We start from the raw sequence: 17,376 nt of genomic DNA on the forward strand, positions 1-17,376 counted from the left end.
TGTTTACTTATGCAAAATACAATATAAATGTAGACATACATGACCTACTTTAGTGTACTTGAAAAAATATGACTGATTTACAGAAAAACAGTAATATTCCAGGTTTCAGAAATGCATGCATGCTGCTTTTAATGCTGCTTTGACTTTATAACTGGAAATTATAGTCTGCATTACTATTCTGTATAATTATAAAATTATCGGTTAGTTTTGCGATTCCCAGCAGCATGTGATATGGTACATTTACCAGAGGATGCATTTGCCCATACTCACCCTGAACTGCCTATCAGCTTCATTCCAGAACCAGCTACAAACACCTCAGGGTGTCTCAACACTAGGAAGTCATGTGAACCACAGGAACACATATGTTGAGCAAAACAACAGGTGTTGATGGACTTGATGTCTGCACTATATATATGCCGACTTCCCCTCTCCCTTCAACTAGTACTATCCTGGTCTAATGGACACAATGCCCTTTAGTCACTAAATGCCCATTAGGTCCCCCTGGATCATCTCTTCCAGCTATGTTCAACCAGAAGAAATCCACCGCATGAACTCTCAGACTGGTCCATAATCTGAAACAAAAGATTATCATAACGCTCAGGAGACTCACTTCAAAAACAAACTCTGATCCATGTTAAAACACTGATGTGTAGACACACCTCAGACACTTCTAACATCTCCCACAAACACAGAGGAGTAGTATTTCAGTGCTTTCTCCTAGACTAGATTTTCTTTAGAAGCCACAGTGTTACAGGGCCATCCAGGGCAGCATTCCTTTCTGGACTTGCTAAATACTTAAAGAGTTCTGGTGTCTCATGTACTTAAGAACTAAGCATTGAGAAGGGGGGGGGGGGGGGGGGGAACACACAAAAAAACCACAAAACAAACCCCATAAACAAACAACCACACATTTTTAGATCAACTAAAATGTCCATTATAACTATAAACTATATGAACACAGGATACTCCATGCAGGTTGCACTGTCATGGAGTCATTTCTGATCACAAAACTCCTAAATGCATTACAATATGTACAGGCCTTGTGATGTTTTACTGTACTTTCTCCTGTTCTGTTTTGGTATGTATGGGAGGGACATCATTATATACTACACTTGCATCTTTGGCAGGAGCATGTATACACATTTGCCCTTAAAACTCAACAGCTCTTCAGTACCCATGTTACGACTCAGTATCAGGCACCATCAAACTTCATGCTCACACTCTAGTACTTAGCATACTAATTATTTCCGATATAATTGCATGAAATTTACATGATAAATTTCAGGAATGGATTTCCTTTCTCTTTGGCATGCATTATTAGTTTACGAGATACTAAAGGTTTCAAGCAGTAGTAGCAGCCATAACCGCCACAAGCTGAAGGATACATACAGTCTCGTTTCCCTTTAAAAGAGAAACAAGCAAACTAATAAATAAATTCCAGGCAGTACCTTTCTCCACAGAAAATATTTGCAACATATATGTCCTATCTTATTCCAACTGCCTTGATATTTCACTATAAAATTTCTCCTCTTTGATCTCTGAAAGGCAACAAGCTTATTAAAAATCACTGTCAGTATAAATACTCCATTTCACTATCCCAAGTTCTTTTAATATTGTAAAAGCATGTAGAAAGTGTAAGCAGCAAAAAACAGCACAAATTATGATCCTACAGATTAAACACAGAGTCAAATTTGACTATAATTACACCTTGGTAGTTCCACAGATCAATTCATATTTATAAGTAAAGTTTCCTGTACAAAAATCCTATTTTAGAAGAATTATTGAAACGCATAGCAAAGCTCTCAAAAGTAACAAGTGTCAAAACTAACTCCTTGGAACTCCAGCAACTTAAAACAGCCTTTGGTGATTTTTTCCCTTTTTCCATAGAGAACCTGGCTCAGTCAGTGAAGTGCACCTCACCAGAACTGGGACTTCCTAAAAGCATTTGCAAAAGGGTTCTGGGGTCATTCAGGAATTAAAAATCTGTCCAAACTAAAATTACCTTTGAACTCAAAAATCGAACTGCCTTTCTTCAGCCTGAAGAAAAAAAACAACACAATATTGTTTACATACACTCAGAAAGCACCAGTTCAAAGAAACATGTCAGCCACACAAAAAAAAAAAAAAAAGCTTTCACTAAATAGGACTTCTTCCTAAAATTCTGCACTATTTCCCAGATGTATTTTCATTGCTACAGTTTTTCCATACATCTGCCTTCACTGCAGACAATGCAGAAAGACAGACAAGATGTAACGGGCAGAGTTTAGTTAGCCCACAACTTTATCGTCTCATCTCTAAAGCACAATCCAACAACAAATCACATTGTGCAAGTTAACACTCTTCTCTCCATTGCTCTTATCAGTTTGGCCCTGGGCCTGTCCCTTCCCAACGCAGCTCTCACTTCTGCAGACAGCCAACACACAGGACTGCCATATTAACCCAAAAAAGACTAGCAGATGCCAGTTGCATATTGGTCAGATATGTCAGGTAAGTCACGATCCCCTTCTGACCAGCTCAGTGCTGATCTCCTTCCCCAGCTCCCAGACCGGCAAACCCTGTTCATATATGTGTGCAGACCACATTTTTATTCCTATCCTATTTTAAGGAATGGCAACAGCTCCCAGAACAGCAAAGATTGCAATGACATTGTGTTGACAATGGATGAAAAACGGGCATCAAGTGAAGAAGCACATAGAAAGGTGGGTGAGTTTTTTTTTCCTTTCCACTTGAAATTTAACATGCCTGCTGACATGATCCTAGCTGGGATCCTTCAGCCCTGCAGCACTGACAGTATATTTCTGAGAGAAGAGCCAGCCCTTTAATGAAGGTTACAATAGATACAACCCATTTCTTCCAGTTTTCTTTGGAGCTTTTTCAAGTTTGTTAAGAATTGTATGCCACAAGAAGCATATATCACATGGGACAATTGCTGCAGTTCAGTCTCCTAGACCACCCTTCAATCAACCCAAGACTGTGAAAGGACAGCTGAGAGGGAGAGGAAATCAACATGAAATCCTACTATTTGAGAAAGATGTAACATACTAAAACTACTTATATAGTTTGAGCTATAGGTCTATTAACTGAATCTTTCTACAGTAACAATCTTCAGTGGAAGATTTACGTCACCTCATCACATAGTCATAAAACTCTCCACAAACATAAAAGCCTTTCATGTGCCAGCTCTCTAGAATACAGTCTGATAACTAGCTAATGAAGACATGCCATAAAAAGAAAATAAACCTCTCTTCAAGGCAGAACTGAAGCATTTGTCATTAACACATCTGTTATATATACCTGTTACACAGAGCAATCATTTCCCGACAGGTCCGTCATGTTTCAGACCTTTCTGGCATCAGGTGAAAGAGTTAAAATTAAGACAGGTTAATTTGTGTTGAAGTTATTGAGAGGCTTGTAACATGAGACATGTCAAAGCTCAGCCTAAGTCCCTACCCAAGCTACAGTATTTTAAAAGCCTGCAGTAAACAATTGGATATGGATTTTTCATAGAATTCCACTGCAAGGATCACACCAGTTCTGAAGCCTAGCATTTTATTTTGTATCTTGGATCTAAATTACCAGCCACAAAAGAAAAATATAATATGTATCCTTAAACCCATAAATGTGGACAACTGATGTTAATACCAGCTGTCAACATTTTGTAACATCAGCAAGTTTTTTATATTAAAATTTTGTTTCTCTTTCCTAAATCATCTATTTTTGCACAACTGACAGGTATTTCAGTTGTTCCGCCTTTGGAAAGTCTCAGATACTGGTGGCATGCTCCAGGAATTCTATCCCAATTATAATGTTTCCTTCCATTTTACCAGCCTTCTCACCTCTGTAAAGCAATTTAAAAAGACAGTGAAGCAGGTCATGGTACTAAAAATATGTTGATAATATTCACGGGGGTTTCTTTTTCATTGGACTGAGGAGCTCTGATTTGCTTTCTCAGTGGGAAGGTCATGGATGAAAACAACTTGACTGAGGCTCGATCTATACCAGACGGTTCTCCTAGGTATGAGTAAGCATCTTAGGGGCATGAAAATTTGACATCTGCACCTATTATTAAGAGCCATGCCTGTTGATGAAACTTACAGGGATGCTTTGGAATCCCTGAGGACACCTGGATACACAGAGTAACAATCAGTAACTAGGCAATATCCCATTTTTAAAAAACAATATTTATTTACTGTCTTTAGTAGCACTCAGCTCTGGTTACATCAAAAATTGCTTCTACCTTCCCTTTCCATCTAAAAGAATCCCTTCTAAAAATATCTTAATTTAAAATCAAGGTGCTTTGCACCAGGCAAGTAACTGGCAATCCACTTTTACTTTGTCCTAATGGCCTGTATCATGTACTACTGCTCTGAATTGTAAAGGATGATGTTAAGATGCAGTAATATAGTATTTAACAAATCCAAGTTAATTGTCTTTAGACAGAATACTGGGATTTTTTTTTTAATCTATAAATTCTGAACAGATGTTCCCAGTACATTCACACTGCCCTAAGTTTATTTCCATTGAGAACGCTGGATACATTGCTATCAACTGTAGAGATGTAAGACTCAGGCCAGCAACGAGCACTCCAGGAAAATCCTGTATTAAATGATTAATCATATAAATGGAAAAAATGGTTAAGTATTGGTCAGAAGGCTGAAAGATCTCCAACTAAAGGAAACAACATGCGTTTACATTACATTATCGTGTAAAGCTTTTTAGTGTTTAAAACTACCTGTGGGTCACACCATCTACTCCCAAAACAAGAGTTTCCTAAAGAATATACTGACTGCCTAAATGTTCATTCCTTTCTACAAAGTGGAAAATGGCTGAGGTTAGGTTTTAACTTGCAAGGTTAGTCCACATTGTTGCTCTTTTTTTCTACTTAAGAAAGGGAAGGTTTTGAACACTGGAGGGAGGCTTGAAATAATTATTATTTGCTGTTGCACATTTGTCACCACCATAATTACAGCTTTAGTGCTGTCCAGTGCTCAAATGTATATGTGTGCAGTTCTATGATTAAACTAAGTCTCTTACAAGATGAGCTAATTTGCTGCATGTGCAACATGCATTCCTACTCCACTTGGTCAATGAAGATACACTGGACAGAAAATGCATTAAATTTACCAAAAACTTAGTTACCTTCACACTGTTTATTCAGCTTTTTATCTCAAAAATCCAACAAGAAGCTGCTAGCTGCAAAAATCTACATCTTCCTTCCTTATTTATTCTGAGAAGCATGTTCCATAGCTGCTACTTAGTACTATATGAACAATGACACACACCTCGTTAATTGGACGATTTTTAACTCTGTGTCAGTTTGTCTAAACACAAACGTTCCTTCCATCTACCGCAGATCCAGATTGACCAACGCTTGGCTAAGTCATGATCTCTCAGTACACAGTGGCATAGAAAGAAATCTCAAAACAGAAGAAAGCCTCAAGGTCTTCTAGTTCCAGTTCCCTTCCCAAAATTGCTAGATACAAATCAAATGTCAACATATTATACACTTCTTGTGACTAAGAAAAATGGGGGCAGGTAATGACGCAATTCATTACTGTCTAGCTGTTGTTACACAGTAATACAATTTCATTGTTTTCAATGAAGCTATTAACATCACGTAATTGGAAGGGGGAAAAAAAAAACCCACAACACAAAAACACCCTGTTGAATTAGTTTCTATGTAGAAACACCGATTCTGAAAAAAACCCTGACAAACTCTCATACATTAGAACACATTATTAATATTTTTGTTATCACCCCTTCCCAGCATTCAACTATTTGCTGTGTCACATATCTGTTCATCCATATGCTAAATTCCAACAAAACCCAAAGCCTTCCGGCAAGTAAGTTTAAGAAATGAATTTATTGTGTCTAAGTCCAAAAATGCCCTGAGGTCTGACTAGAGCATTCCAGTAGTGCAAAGAAATCATTAACAGTTAGAAAGCTTTATCAATTAACTATAAATGATGTATAGCCTCTGATCTATGGCCTAAATCATGAGATGAGAAACCATGTTCATGTACACGAACAGCAATTACTTGTGTTATGGGGTTTTTTTAAGTTAATAGGAAGATAACTCCCCTAAAGTGTAATCCATAAAAAAGAAAACCAGAACTATGCTCGTAAAATCTTGTAAGAACGGCAAGGAAGGTTGAACTGTGTTTCCACTGGATTAAATGACTACATTATTCTCACCCAGTCTTCACCATTGCCAATTTCTGGCTTTCCAGACGGAAGACATTTGTTCTGAAGCAATCTTATTATTTCCCTCATATTATCTTATTACAGGATCCATGGCAGCTGGATTGCAATCCTCACAGGCAGAAGACAGACAAAGTCTTTGCTACCTCGGCTAGGTTTGTAGTTTGAGTTGTGACCACTTGAGAAATTACAGCGGCAACACTTCATCAAACTTCCAACTTGAAAGACAAGTTCCTTGTAGTAGATGGTGCCCAGCATACATACTGCCTGGAGAGACCACTTCACTTTCACTACTGTATGGGAATAAAACACACGTACGACTCTTCTCTCATCACATGACTAATCTCTACTATATATGTGCACTACATTACATCCAGCACTTCTGAAAACACACAGAACACATGCATAAGAAGGTTCAAAGCCTTTCCTGAAGAATTGGGATTATTATTTAATTCAGAATACATGTAAGTCAATCACAGTACTGACTCAAGAGAGCAGGCTGCCATCAACAGAACATATTTCTGGTTGAAAACTCTTCAGAGAGTAAATTCATAATGTTTGGAGCGCAGAATTCAGAAAACCAAAGTAGCCTTTTCCTCTTTTCTCACAGTCCATCAAAGCAGACAAAGTCTTTAGGAAAGACAGAAGTGAAGAACAAGCTGCCACAACAAGGACACACTCAGCCCATAAACTGCATCCAGAATCCCAAGTTACTTTTAGTAAAGAAATGAATGAAAACTAGCTGAAAAGAAGTCAGCCATAGGTCAGCATCATTACCTGGACCCCTTGACCACCCTTGGTCTAGAACAAACTTTATGTTTATTCACCAACACTGGTATAAATGACAGGACCACAAATCAGCTAGAATTTTGTGCTGAATTTTCTTGGAAGTTTTACCTGTAACTGGACTTTCCAATGAAGACAAAAGGATTTTCAAACCACATTTTTACTGAACTACAAAACAGAAAAAAAACACCTTTTTAAACCAAGTAAAACTCCATGCAGCTGAGAAAGCACAGAAATAAAAAATATTTACAAACAACTCATCCTATACCAGTTGTATCTGTTCTCTGTTTCCAGCCTTTGTTTCAATTAATTGTGTTACAGTAAAACCTGGAAACCCCTCTACTCCTTGTTAATTTCTCTTCCCAGCATTGTGTGCCTCTGCTGGAGTTCACCTGTCTCCAGCTTTCTCCCTTCTGAGACTCTCCATCTCCTCTTTTGCTTCTCCTGCACTTTCTGGAGGCACGTCTTCCTCAGGAATCTCAGCTGCTTACCTGGGGAGTCATGCCTTTGCAAATTTGAGTCAATTCACTTTTATTTTAAAAGAACATAATGAACATACAGACCAAGAAAAAACAAAACATGCAGTGTCCATAAAGGGTTGGTGTTTTTTTCTGGTGAAAGATGTATGTATTTTCCTGCACTATATTTTTAAATAACTTTGATGTCATACCTCTTTAACAGTCTAAAGACACAATGGTGAAAATATGGTCCACAGAAGTCAAGGGAAATTTGATAAAAACTTTGGGCTGGGGTTGTTCCCCAAACCTGGATGTATCTGATACTCTTTTCAGTGGATGGAAATGAACGTGTGGTTCTTTTTACACACAGATGAAAGGAACAGTACTCTACTTCCAAGTTTAAAGGGTCCTCTTACCTTTCAACACCCCCAGTTCTCCACCTTCATGTCCTGTGATCCCTTGGCCATTAAAAGACTATAAAAGAGATACAACTGGAGTTGGGATACCAAGTTCACAGCACTCTTCTTTGTTGACAAAGGCTGCATGGACCTAGTGTTCATACATGGACCTGATCCAGCTGAAATCAAAAGAAGGCTTTTCATGGACTTCAAAGGTTTTTGAAATATAAGGCCTTATAAGGCTCAGTTGTGGGAAGGGTCAAAAAATGAAGATTCTTGGTGTAAACTCCCAGGCAAGTGCTTTTTGGGTGCGAGGTTTAAATTTGCTAGGCACTGACTACTTAACATCAACACGAATGTGCCTTTCTTCTGTATCATATTCTTGATACTCTATCATTAATGATATTTTTGATCTTTAAAAATATGGATGCTAAATAACAGCACTTTCTTCTTCCATTTACAGAAGCTGGATATGTGCTGAAATCCAGATAATCACAGAAAGCAAAAATTCAAACAGAATAGTCAACGGAGATGTAGACCAGCTTGTGAATAATAATCTTCATTTGTAGACACACATAAAATCAGCACTCAAGTCTTAAGAAGTTTGCCCTTTGCAAAATTACAAGTGTTCGGCATCTGGGAAATCAGTCTGGTTTTCAAGCTGTCTCAGAAATGTACTGGGGTGGGTTTTTTCCTTATAGGCCACTTACTAAACCAAACACATTTAAATACAGTTCAGAGCACTAGTTAATCACAGAGATAATCCATATGCAGACAATGAATAATGTTTTAATATTTTTAATATGAACACTACCTAGTTTATAACCTTTCACTCTGTAGTAAGTGGATATATGTTTGAATGGAAAAAAGATTTACATCTGAGAACACCCAGTGGTTTTTCTTTCAAAAGTTTTCTAATGCTTTTCAAAAGTAACTTGTCCTCCCTCTCCCCAACACATGCCTGTGACATTAGAAGTATGTGTTGCCAATATTTTCTGTACATAAAATGCCTGTCTCAAAGTATATTAGTAACATTTCTATTAGTTTTATTGCATTTGATATCAGGCACATTTAGCAAATTGACAGCAATTTTAAATTTATGAACAAGCACAAGATAACAAAGAAATTTTTTTCTAATATTTAAGCATCCACAAGCAAAACATGAGAGAAGTATCTTGGCAACTCTTCTTCAATACAATTTCTCACCATTCACTTTTATTTTCATACAGTTAATTTGATCTGTATTTACAAATTTACATTTGAGGTACTGCCAAACATTCTAATTTGGGAAAGGAATGGTCAAGGTTAAGGTCCCAAATTCGCGTAATCAAAACCACTAGAAAGCAATGACCAGGCTCTGTAACCTCTGTACTCGTATCAGCTGTGCAAGCCTTCACTGATGCCAAAGAGATTTGGGTTTGTTTATAAGAAAGTGAACATAACTCCCACTGAAATCAGGGAGGTTCATACCAGACAAGGATACAACTGCAAAGACTAACTGTGGCTCAGTTCCACAATATAGTAAATAATGCAGGTGTTTTCACTAAACAGAACCATCACAATTCAAAACAAACCTTTTGTCTTCAAAGTTTTTACATAAGATCAGGTTAGAAGGTCTGTGCACCTCTTGCTCACAACAGCAAATCTCAATAACAGCACACCAAATGTCAGATTAATTACCCAGATCGTACGCCACATGAACAATGAAAGAAGAATGATTGGGAATTTAAACAAGTTTTGAGAAAATCATAAATAATAACAAATGTGCAAACTTGTCTATGGAAAGAAATTAACAGCAGTGTGCTTTATGAGACACACGAAAGTCAGAATTATTTAACGCACGGACTATTTTTGGAAAGGAGAGGAGTACCAAAATGGTAACACAAGCAGATGGCACGCATTTCCTAAGTAGTAAGATGTAGAAAAGATTATGAACATGTCCCAAAAGATCTGAGCAAACTCAGTGCCGGGGCAGCCTATCCATGGAACTGAAACATTCTGGGAATAACACCCTACATATCTACTACATCTCATTACAAAGTACATGTATTTTCAAAAGATTTTATGAGAAGTAACTTAAAGTTTCAGAATTATTCAAGACAGTTGCAATAAAAGCTTTCTTTATGATCTCCATCTTCTCTACAGCAGAGCACAGAGGCAGATGCACCGTAGGCTTTCAGCCTGGCCTACTGCTTTCCCATCTGGAATCAATTGTAGATTTTTGCAGGTGCAGTCACTTCAGAGTTACAAGCAATCTGAAGGCAGATGTGCTGGCATTTAGACAACTAGCTGCCTGACTTGTACGTAAAATCAGGTATTTGGTATCTAGAGGTAATCACTTGCACACTATTTGTTTGCCGATATAAAATCTAAGAGCCTTTTATTATTTATTTAAAAGAATTCCTAGTTTCTATCAGAAATTCAAGTTGTCCTGACAGGCAACTGTCCATCTGTAACAGTGAAAATATTCTCCTACCACCATATAGTTATCAGGCATTCAATATAACAAACTTTGAAAGCCTTATTGTTCCCTCTTTCAGCTATTAACCATCATACAACATATAGATCTATTAGCTTAAAACAGTATTTTTCCATCCCTTGAAAAACAATTGCCTTAGCTGATCTCGCTTAGTACTAATTCCTAAGTACTAATTCTTAGTACATTCCTTTAGATTTATCTTAAATCACACTTACAAGGGCAAATATCTCAATAATTTCCCTTCATATATCACAAAACTGGCTTACCACTTGAGGGATGTCTGTGCTGTATCAAAAACTTAACTGTAACTCATCCACTATTCAAATAAGTTAGTATATGAATACAGAACTCCTATATGACCAAGATCACCCGCACTGTTGCTGGCACATTTTTAAATGGTACCTATCTTAATGAGTTTAAGCAATCTCTCATACGCCTATTCAAGCAGCAATCACAATTCTGGATCACACTACATGTATACATCCCAACACACCTGGACTTCCCTCTTAAGAATAAAGAAATGGATTTGCTAAAATTTAATTTACTACTGAAGACAAACAAACAAGAAAAAAATTAAAACTTCGGTGAGAGATACTGATATCTAAAAATATAGGGGGAAAATCCGATTTGATTTAGCATTAGCATTTTGTTTTGAATGCACTAACCATCATATATAGTCATATATAAATGTCTTCCAAATATATATAAATGTGCAATGTATTTGTATTTCTTACAAACGTAAAAAAATACAAATAGCAAAAATTAATTTAGAAGTGAGCACCGACACTTAGCAGGCACTACACTTCTAAAATATACTACTCCTCTATTCTGTTCTAGTCACTCCTCCACATTTGGAGTGCTAGGTCCAGCGTTGGGCTCCCCATGACACAGAGAGACAAGGACTTAGTGGAGCGAATCCAGCAAAGGGATTTCACATGAGAATAGGCTGAGAGAACTAGGATTGTATAGCCTGGAATAGAAAAGGCTCAAGGGGTTCTCATCAATGCTTGTAAATACTTGGGAGCCAGACTTTTCTCAGTGGTGCCCAGTAACAGGACAAGAGGCAATGGGTAAAACCTGAAACACAAGAACCTAAGAAAGTGTTTCCTTTTAGCCTGAGGGTGGCTGAACACTACAACAGGTTGCCAAAAGGTGCTGTCCAGCCTCAACTAGTCTGTGGCTCTGTGAGCTTGTGGCTGTGGCCTGCCTCTGTTCCTGTGACTCCATACCACAAATACAGCAGCTACTCCCAAACTCTTGCTGCCACCAGTCTGCTATCCTGTGGAATGTTCTACTACCCTCTCAGCTTTTTAAACCGGCGAATAAGATTGACACGTCCTCTACCTTAGCTAACTTGTCAAGTTTAACATATTAAGCAGGAAGACACTTGAGAGGTCTGTAACAGATGGCAACTAAGACAAAAGATCCATGAGTTCACAGGACTGAGTAAACACTGCTTGCTACCCACAACATTTTTATGCCTATGTGCTTACACACGGCTCAGACGGCTGGCAGTAGAGGTTAAAATCCAAACCTTCACTCACCTCGAAAACAGAACACTAAAGGTCACTGCCATGCCTGCTCCCCCAAAATGGAAGAAGTTCATCCTCAACTAATACCGCAGATGGGAAAGGGTATGCCCATAGAGAGCAATGCAAGGAATTTAGTCTCACTCCACTAGAACGGGGTGGTTATACAGAAAAGCCCTAGCTAAACTAATCTGAGTATTCAAGCCTCTTTTCCAGCTAGCTATATGAGGTCCCTATTTATATCCATAAATTTTCAGGCATACAAGAACTTGTGCAGTAACTGTGACCTTATCTTCATGAAGGTTTTACCTACTGTAATAGGTTACTACAAAACTAGATTCACAAATAAGCTTTGGATACATCAAGTTAGAATTCCTAACTTTCCCCTCCTGTATAGCAGCTAAAACACAGGGAAAGGAACTGCCTTAATAAGAAAACATTGAGGGAAAGAATGGAAGAACGTATCCAACGACATCACTCTTCTTTACAGGCTTAGTGTCTAAAACACCGTGCTTTCCTCCACACAGGATTCACAGTCCTGTAGAGCCAGGCACCTCACCCCCTCCTTTTATTCCATACTAGACAAGGAACAGTCCTTCCCATCTGATGAGGGCCGCTTACTAACACAACAAGCATTCTCTTTCAGACAACAGCTCAATGGGTACAACACTGATTATGATACAGGACTGTCAGGTTCAAATCTACATCTTCTCCACTGCAGGCAGGCCAGTTGACTGTCATGTTCTTCACTACTGGACGAACACTCTCACCGTCCTCCCCTGTTCAGGTGATTTACAGAGAATTTGGCCAGAAACAAAGCACAGCAGTAACAAGTCTACTCTACTCATCAATGCAGTCACCCAGGAGCACAGACGGGTTCCAGTGAATGCTCCAGTTACTGCCTCATACATGTTACACAACAGACATTGTAAACCCCCAGTCTCAACACCCTAAATATGAGGCTAGAGAGACATGTTCTCTTTGCCCTACTCTTTATGGTCACAGGGCAATGAATGCTTCATTCACTGCTCTCCAGTGCCCCAAGTTACACAGTTGGGAAAAAAAATGCTTTCTCTCATCTGCAAAAGTCCAAAGTAAGCTAAAGCTCACGCTGCACATTGTACTCCATTCATAGATTAAAACATGATTCTCTACTGTGGATGACTATGTAATTAATATGCTGTTATATAAAAGAAGAAACCACTATGAACCATTCTGCTTACATTTTTTTGTTTGTTTGCTTTTTTTATGAAAGTACTTTGTGCCAGCATGTTCTGTATGCGATTTCCCAGCCTGTAGATAGGCCACAGATAAATATAAAATGTGCAAGTTTCACTGAGCTGTAAGATTCATGTGATGCAATAACTTACATTGATCCCAAATGTCTTCTGGTGTAACCTCTACCTAGAACTCCTCACTACTCCCAAAACTGAAAAAAAAAAAAAAAAACCAGGCCATGGGAATTTTATAGCAAAAAGCAGGCATCTGTGCCTCTTCAACAGGAATTCTGAAGATCACAGACTTTTGATTTAGGTGACTAACTCTTCTTCTAGCCCCCATCAATAGGTAACATGAGGGGGATTGAATTATTTGACCTGTGCATCTTTGACCTGTGCATCAGTTCAAATAATTTCCTACTGAGAATGCACCTTTACAATAGGCTTAGAACTGCTTCCTAAATGTAAATTAACAAATAGATTTATTTTTTTATATAACAAAAAACTCTCTTGACCCTTCCACAAATAGGGCCAGTAAAGAAAAATGGGTGAAAATTCTCTGTGGGGGAAAATGTATGTCTCTTGTAAGCTTTTAGAAATTTGAAAAGTATCAGTTGGCATTCAACCAAGGCAGCCAGCAGATATACAAGTAATCTCGATGTCTTGTTCACACCAACTCATTCCCTCCAAAAGGTTTTTAGCGATGTGGTTTTAGTACCATGCGCTATATGAAATGAAGTCTCTCTGAAGCATCGTGGAGGCCACCTCCCATGAAGCATCCAGCTGTTGTATTCCTGACCCCCACCACTAAAGCTGTACCTAAGGCACATCTGGGAAATGAGTGGGTCAGTCTTCTTTCAATTCCTGTCCTATTGAGGAGACACTAGAGTTCCTCCCTGCTAGGGTGGGATGAGCTAGTATTTAGTTCGCTTCAAAGGCTGAATCAGATTACAAGATAAGTGGACATCTCTGAAATGAAAAGAACTCCAGAAACTGCTACCAGTTGAGATGAGAACGGGGCTGGGGGGGGGGGCGTAGATGGAGGGAGAAGAGAGGGGGATGACAGTAGCATCGTATTCTTTAACCTTCATGGGCTACAATATGCCTTCATGGGCCATAATATGACCCAGACCTGCATGTCCTACAGTCGGCTCTGTGTTATCAGTCTCCTGCGAGAACACTGGAGGCTTGCTGTACTCTCAAACTCTCCTCCTTTCCCTCATTAAAAGACAATGGAAAGCTTAACTTTTATAAACGACAGCACTTTATCTTCAAAACATTACAGTCGTTTCATGTCTAGCAGGAGTTTAATCCCTGGTAATTTAGATAAATTACCTTGTGCTTCAGTAGGTTGGGGTTAAAACTCCGAGATTCTCAACTGATTACAAAAAAACCTGCCAGTTATCAAGTCCTAACCGAGTAATTTGCCGCTTATTTCACCCTGGCTAATTAAAATGTAATCACTATTGTTTGGCAATGTGCATTCTGTCAGCAGTTTTAGGTCGGGAAAAGAAATCTTGCCAAGAAAACACAAAAAAAGCCTTTCACTAGGAATTGGCTTGATCTAAACTGCCTCTTTAGCCACTGAAACTGTAAAACAAGTAAATTACAACCGCCTGACAACGCAATCAAAAACAGTAATCCCTCTCCAAGATAATCAACTATTTTAACGGGGACCCCCCTTCCAAGCCACCCCGCGAAGCGCAGGCCCCGCTGACAGCCAGCACTCCGCCGCCGCGGGCCCCGGGCAGCGCCGGGGCGGGCAGGGCACCCTCACCCTCGGGGCGCGTCCCCCGGCCCCGTAGCACAAATTCGGTTATGGGCACCCTACACCTTCCTGCCGCCGCTGAAACGAACACGTACAGCTTTCCTTCCACACACCGATCCCTTTTTTTTTTCTCTTTTTTTTTTTTTTTTAAATCGGGTTATCCTCAAATATCTCTCAAACCCGCCTTTTGCGGCAACGCCTTAGCCCTGAACGCTGCTGTACCCGAAACGCCGGCCCGAGCGGCTCCAGCTCCGAACCGGCAGCAAAGCACCGGGCGAGCAGGCGGCGCGGTCCCCGCAGGTACCCTGCGCGCCGCAGAGCCGTGCCGTCCCCGAGGGTGGAGGTGGCCGCCTCCCGCCCCTCCCGAAGGGGGCCTGGGAGGGAGAAGGGCTGGCGGTTCAGGAAGGTTTCCATCGTTCGGAAAGAGTCGACTCGGTTTAAGGCTCGCACAATGTAGAACAGGTGGGGATGGGAGAAGGGAAAGGTGCGTCTCTAACTGGAAGACGGGAAAGGACGGGCAGACACCCGCTGCTGTTCCACCCCCTCCCGCGCCGCTTCCAGCGCTCTCGCTTTCGGGGCTCACTCTCCTTTATTTCATGTTATACGCCGCAGATGTCCCCCCATTTCCTCCCCATTTTCCCACTCCCGTTAGCCAGAGATGTGCCCCTCTGCTTCAGAAAAGCGTCACCCCCACCTTCACCTTCCAGGAGGTCGGAAGCAAGTATTACACGGTCCCGACCGTCGCTCTTAAAAAAATGCGCTCAAACTTTCCCACCAGGCTGGAGAAGCGAACCACCCGCGGGCGGCGGGGCGCAACGAACGCCTCGCCCGGCCCGCAGGCAGGCGGGGCCCCGCCGGATCGCCCCAGCACCGCCCGCCGCTCGGACGGACAAGCGCACCCCCGGCCCGGTAGCACCGCGCCGCGACCGCTCCGCCCGCCCCGCGGCCGCGGACATCACCGGAGGCAGCGGCCGGGGCCGTCCCGCCGCGCCGGAGGCAGAGGCCGGGCACGCCAAGCACCTGCGAGGAGCCGGGGCAGAGCGGTGCCCCCGCCTCGCCCCGCCGGGCAGCGAGCGGCTGACAGGCGTTCGGCGGGACGCGGCGCGCCGGGAGCCCCGCGATCCGCCACCTCCTCCCGGCGACCAGCCCCGCAGGGCGCCCGGCCGGCACCCACACGCACCGGCGGGTCTCGGCGCCGCCGCGGGGCTGTGCCCACCTGTCCGTCGCCTCCAGGCGCGGGCGGCGGAACTCGCGGCGAGCCCGCCGTCCCTCGGGGAAACGGACCCCAAGTTTGCCGAGAGGCGCTGCGGCCCCGGCCGCCCCTCCCGGCCCGCTCCCCGCGGCGGCCGCGCCGGTGCCGAGGGACACCCAGCCGCCGGGCGGGCCGCGCGGCGGCAACGGGCCGGCTGCGGGGCGCCCCTGCGCGGCGCCATGCCCCTACCTGGAAATGCTTGAAGAAGGCGGAGATGCGGGTGATCTGGAGGCTCAGGCACCTGGAGGTGCATCTGGCAGTGGAGAAAGCCTCGTCCTGCCTGCGGGCGGCGGCGGCGGCCCCCGGCCCGGCGGGGCTGCCGCAGGCGGCCGTTACCCAGAGGAGCAGGGCGAGGGACGCGCCGGGCGCCCTCCGCACCATCGCTCTGCGGGAGAGGAGGGCAGAGGGGCGGCCGGGCGCTGCGGGGGGCGGCAGGCGCCGGGGTACCCTCCTGCTCGGCGGGCTAGTGCCGGGCTGCGCTGGGGGCAGGCACCTCCTCGCCGCAGAAACTACACAAGAAAGTTCAATCATTCAACTCCCCTCACCCCCGCCCCGGCCCACAGCCCTCCCCCGCCGGCAGCGGGCGGGCCGAGGCTGACAGCGGCCGCGCCATTGGCTGCGCCGAGCGCCAGTGGCGGGGCGGGCGGGCCGTGCGGCCGCGGGAAGGTCGGCCCGCCGGGGTAGCCGCCGGGGCCCTCGCCGCACGCCGCCACCTGTGGGGCAGCGGGGCGGGCAGCGGGCCGCCGAGCCGCTCGCCCCGTCCTCGCACCCGGGGCGGGCGCGGAGCGTGTCCCGCCCCGCTGCCGCGGAGCTGGGCGCCGGCGGCCCGCGGCCGACCCGCCCGGCTGCCGCTGCCCGGCCGCTGGCGGGGGCTGGCAGGCGGCGGTGTCGGGCACGGCCCGCTGCCTGGGCCGGGTCGGGCGTGGCGGCCTGGTCAGCCCTGCCACACCGCCGGGCCGGCCTCTGCGCTGCCGGAGGGCACCGGCGCAGCCAGCCCGCGGCTTTGTGTATCAGCAGCCCTGCTAAGGGCCCGGTCCTTAAAGCCTTGTCTGCTTTAATCTCTTTTATTTCCTCTTTTATTTTCTTTTTTTTTTCTTTTTTTTTTTTTTTTAATAAAAGGAGGGGGAGGCGAGAATGCATGGAAATTTATGAAACTCGGTGTTTCTTACAGAGAAACGCTGTGGTGAGCATTTGTCCCAAGGTGAAACCCATAAAGGCTCCTCTGAAGAGTTATTTAAAAATGAAAATCTACAAGTCATTAGTCCAAATACCTCTGGGTAATAGCTGC

At 43.2% G+C, this 17,376-nt stretch overlaps 1 protein-coding gene across 1 annotated transcript in view; it reads right to left on the bottom strand.

The window, feature by feature from the left end:
• The window catches only part of ANOS1 (anosmin 1), a 140,244-nt gene extending 123,606 nt beyond the window's left edge, over positions 1–16,638 (bottom strand). The window contains exon 1 of the mRNA XM_055802702.1: positions 16,278–16,638. Within this exon, the coding sequence (XP_055658677.1) occupies positions 16,278–16,619 (342 nt within the window). The 5' untranslated portion in view covers positions 16,620–16,638. The remainder of the gene's footprint in view (positions 1–16,277) is intronic.
• Between the last annotated feature and the right edge of the window lie 738 nt (positions 16,639–17,376).

Source organism: Falco peregrinus, chromosome 4 (assembly GCF_023634155.1).
Source record: "Falco peregrinus isolate bFalPer1 chromosome 4, bFalPer1.pri, whole genome shotgun sequence".
In the NCBI taxonomy this organism is placed as follows: domain Eukaryota; kingdom Metazoa; phylum Chordata; class Aves; order Falconiformes; family Falconidae; genus Falco; species Falco peregrinus.